At 46.5% G+C, this 4494-nt stretch overlaps 1 protein-coding gene across 1 annotated transcript; it reads left to right on the top strand.

Moving 5' to 3' along the window:
• Nucleotides 1-157: 157 nt before the first annotated feature.
• Nucleotides 158-4319, top strand: LOC112464538 (uncharacterized protein K02A2.6-like). Its single transcript, XM_025031583.1, has 3 exons — nt 158-1163; nt 1407-3886; nt 4050-4319. The coding sequence occupies exons 1-3, from the start codon at nt 158-160 to the stop codon at nt 4317-4319; spliced, it is 3756 nt and encodes a 1251-aa protein (XP_024887351.1).
• Nucleotides 4320-4494: the final 175 nt, after the last annotated feature.

The raw sequence follows: 4494 nt of genomic DNA, 5'->3' as shown, positions 1-4494 counted from the left end.
GCTCGTGCTATTAATTGTGAATTCTTATTTGGCGTCCCGGAATACAACAATTTTGGTGTCAGAAGTGGGATATGCAAAAGAGTGACGAGAAGTCCATGCCTGCTGGATGTGAGGATATCTTCGACTCAACAGCGTAATCTCCGTGCAAACAAATAAAATGGCGGAAAACGTATCTCCTGAACTCATGCAAGCTCTGACTCAGATGATTGTTAGTGCGCTCAAGACATCCGTCGGTCATGCTTCCGCGGAATTCCAGATGCCTCAAGACGGTACCGAGGCTGGCACATTAATTCAACCAAAACCACCTACATTTTTTATGACCGAATATCGCTCGTCGGAAGAGACTTCGGTTGCTGACTACTTCAAGCGCTTCGAGTGGGCGTTGAAGTTGAGCAAAATTCCAGAAGGGCAGTATGCGAATTACGCCCGAGTTCACATGGGTGCGGAGCTGAACAACGCCATCAAATTCCTGGTAAGCCCTCGTGACCCTGAAGACGTTCAATTCACTGAACTACGTACGATATTGGTAAACCATTTTGACCAAGCTAAAAATAAATACGTTGAGAGCGTGAAATTCAGACAAATCGTTCAGCAAAAAGGCGAATCTATCGCAAATTTCGCACTACGTTTAAAACAAGGCGCTGCGCATTGTGAATACGACACATTTCTGGACAGAATGTTGATTGAACAACTTCTCCACGGACTGGAATCACGAGATATGTGCGACGAAATTATCGCTAAGAAACCGACTACATTCAGTGCGGCATACGAGATCGCGCATTCACTCGAGGCAACCCGGAACACGGCAAGTGAAATTAGGACCTCCGAACCGGCAACCGCTCCTGAAATGACAAACAAACTGGGTTATGAAATGCCGAAAACGAAAAAAAGCGGACAGTTTCGACATCGAACATCACCACTGGACAACGGACAACTTCAAGGTTCGTGTAATGGTTGCGGAGGACAACATCTGAGAAGCCAATGTCGATTCCGCGAAGCAAAATGCTTCAAATGTGACAAGACCGGTCATATATCTAAGGTATGCAGGACAAAGAGGTCTACACCGCAGGATTCCTCCACCAATCAGGTTCAATCGGAAATGCCATCTGCTCAAGTTGATTCCCTACAACTATTAAGTCAAATTCACGAAATTGCCTCTCCAGGTAAGCAAATTATTAATGTCAAGATCGATGGCCATAACCTCGGGATGGAAGTAGACACGGGAGCACCATGTGGTATCATTGGAGTATCAAAGTTACGTGAGATTAAACCCCACTTTTCTTTACAGAAAACTGATAGGCAATTTTCGAGTTACACAGGACACCATATTGATTGCCTTGGTCGTATCCCAGTAAACGCAACTATTGGATCCGCTACACGAAGACTTAATCTCTACGTCGTTTCAGGAGACACAGACACTCTCTTGGGACGGGAATGGATTTCGCACTTCTCCCACGAAATAAATTTAAATCGACTCTTCTCTTCAACCAATCCGGTTAATTCGCTGACTTCTGAACCGCAGATAACCCCAGAACAGAATGCACGTCTCAACCAGCTTCTGACAAGTTTCAAAGACATCTTCAGTGACGTCCCGGGTAAATTTATTGGTCCGCCGGCGACGGTGCATTTGAAACCTGGAGCATCTCCAATCTTTGCCAAGGCACACGATGTTCCATTAGCGCTGCGGGACCAATATGCTAAAGAAATCGATGCAAAAATCGCATCGGGATTCTATGAAAAGGTTGATTACTCGGAATGGGCTTCACCTACTCATATTGTTGTTAAAAAGAATGGAAAATTACGTATCACTGGTAATTACAAACCGACAGTTAACCCGAGAATGATCATTGACGAACACCCAATACCGAAGATCGAACATCTTTTTAATAAAATGAGAGGAGCTACGCTCTTTTGCCACCTCGATATCACGGATGCATACACGCATCTTCCCATCGATGAAAACTTCCGAAATGTCCTTACACTGAATACTCCAACGCACGGACTGGTTCGACCAACGAGGGCGGTTTACGGAGCTTCCAACATCCCGGCAATCTGGCAGAAACACATGGAAATCATTCTTAAAGGCTTGTCGGGTGTCATCAATTTTTTCGACGATATAATTATTTCCGCTAACGGATTCGACGAGTTGTTATCAAGACTCTCGGCAACGCTGGACCGTTTGAGGACCCACGGTGTACGACTTAATCGGACAAAATGTGTCTTCGCCACTCCGACCTTGGAATGCTTGGGACACAAAATAGACGGTCATGGTTTACATAAATCGGACAAACACATCGAAGCCATTCGTGATGCACCTCAGCCAGCAACCCCGGAGCAATTGCAGTTGTTTTTAGGAAAAGCTTCGTACTATAGCGCGTACATTCCTAATCTCTCCGATAGAACGCGCCCATTGCGAGACATGCTACATACAGATCCATTTAAATGGACACCGAATGCAGAGAAGGCATATCAGGACATCAAAAAAACCTTGATTTCACCTCAAGTATTGATGCAATACGACCCATCTCTTCCGTTGATCCTAGCCACAGATGCGAGCAAAACAGGCTTAGGAGCAGTTCTCTCACATCGACTTGGAAATGGACAGGAACGACCGATTGCATACGCCAGCCGTACCATGTCCACCACTGAACAACGATATCCCCAGATCGATAAAGAAGCTCTCGCCATTGTTTGGGCAGTGAAAAAGTTTTTCTATTATCTATACGCTCGTAAATTTATTTTAATTACAGACCACAAGCCGTTAACACAAATTCTGCATCCTGAGAAGTCCCTTCCAACGCTCTGTATTAGCCGTATGGCAAACTACGCAGATTATCTGGCCCACTTCAATTTCGACGTCGTCTTCAGACCTACAAACCAGAATATAAATGCCGATTACTGCTCCCGGATACCGTATCCATCAACGCGGAACGAAGTCAACAAACTGTCCCTTCACGGGGGAAGAGATGGTAATGAAGAAGATGGAATTGACCGATTTGCCCTACACCAAATCCAACAGCTGCCAATTCGCGCGGAACATATAGCGAGAGAGACACGCAAAGACTTTCATCTCGGCAAAATAGTGCGGGAGTTGGAAACAGGTCGCAATCTCGCACGTATTGGCTACAAGGCCCCGGAAGCGAACTACACACTCGCCGCCAACTGCTTACTCTTTGAGCACAGAGTAGTTATACCTCCGTTATTGAGACAGTCAATCTTGGATGATCTACACGCAGCTCACATCGGTATAGTAAAAATGAAGGGCCTAGCGCGATCCTTTATCTACTGGCCAGGCATAGACTCGGACATCGAACGGACTGCAAAATCATGTGTGGAATGTGCACGCCATGCACATGCCCCGCCAAAGTTCAGCGATCATCACTGGGAGTATCCAAAGGGGCCGTGGGAGCGAGTACATATTGATTATGCAGGTCCAGTCGCAGGTGCGATGCTGCTCGTCATCGTCGACGCGTACAGCAAGTGGCTGGAAGTTAAAGTCACCAATTCATCGACTACAGGCGCTACGATTCAAATTCTGGATGAGCTATTCGCTACGTACGGAGTGCCGACAACCATCGTTTCAGATAATGGTACACAATTCACTGCTGCCGAATTTAAGTGTTTTCTACAAAAAAGCGGAGTGACATTTCACAAGCTTTCAGCGCCATACCACCCTGCTACAAATGGTCAGGCAGAACGTTACGTCCAAACGGTGAAAGATGCCTTGAGAGCGATGTCAACTACAAGAAATTCACTACAAACGAATTTGAACGAATTTTTACGGCAGTACCGTAAAGCGCCCCACACGACCACCGGAGAATCACCATCCAAGTTGTTCCTAGGACGCAATCTGCGCACTCGCCTCGACCTGGTGAAACCACAAGATGTCAGCACTAGGATTTCGCAAAAACAACAGATGGAATTCAACCCCTCCTTTCGGAAATTTCAGTCTGGACAACAAGTTTATTTTCTCTCTGGAAATACCCGTATGGACAAGTGGGTCTCAGGAGTGATAGTCTCTCGCTTAGGCGATCTTCACTACTCAATAGACTATAATGGAAAACATTTCAAACGCCATGTCGACCAAATTCGACCCTGTCATCAAAACGAGGTACGCCATTCGCAGGACCAACATCGAGACACCACATCTCGTCATATACATTTTTACGGAGGAAACTCCACACCCCAAACAACACCGTCAAGTCCTGGAGCAAGAGACATCCCCGCATCCCCTTCAACTGCCACATCAAGTCCTGGAGCAAGAGACACCCCCGCATTCCCTTCAACTGCCTCAGCATCCCCGGAACCAGAGTTTATAACCCCCGGAAGTAGCCCACAACGCCGTGAAGAAAATTCCCCTTCACCCTACCTTCGTCGATCATCGAGAATACGCCGCCCGCCACTTCGATATTTCCCATAGATTTCAATTCGCAACGGAGGGAAGAAATGTTGTGTATGAGACTTAATCAGACGGGGCTCCGCCACCGTGATCTA

Source organism: Temnothorax curvispinosus, unplaced genomic scaffold, assembly GCF_003070985.1.
Source record: "Temnothorax curvispinosus isolate PA1 unplaced genomic scaffold, ASM307098v1 QBEX01014284.1, whole genome shotgun sequence".
Lineage (NCBI taxonomy): Eukaryota > Metazoa > Arthropoda > Insecta > Hymenoptera > Formicidae > Temnothorax > Temnothorax curvispinosus.
Note: the sequence above shows the minus strand (reverse complement) of the source record. Positions and strands in the feature narration are given on the sequence as shown.

What these genes read in the sequence shown, in the direction of transcription:
- LOC112464538 (XM_025031583.1), top strand. Translation starts at nt 158, where the DNA reads ATGGCGGAAAACGTATCTCCTGAACTCATGCAAGCTCTGACTCAGATG. An exon ending in TCACGAAATTGCCTCTCCAG is followed by an intron (nt 1,164 to 1,406) that starts GTAAGCAAATTA and finishes ACGTCGTTTCAG; the next exon opens with GAGACACAGACACTCTCTTG. An exon ending in ACCTGGTGAAACCACAAGAT is followed by an intron (nt 3,887 to 4,049) that starts GTCAGCACTAGG and finishes ACTACTCAATAG; the next exon opens with ACTATAATGGAAAACATTTC.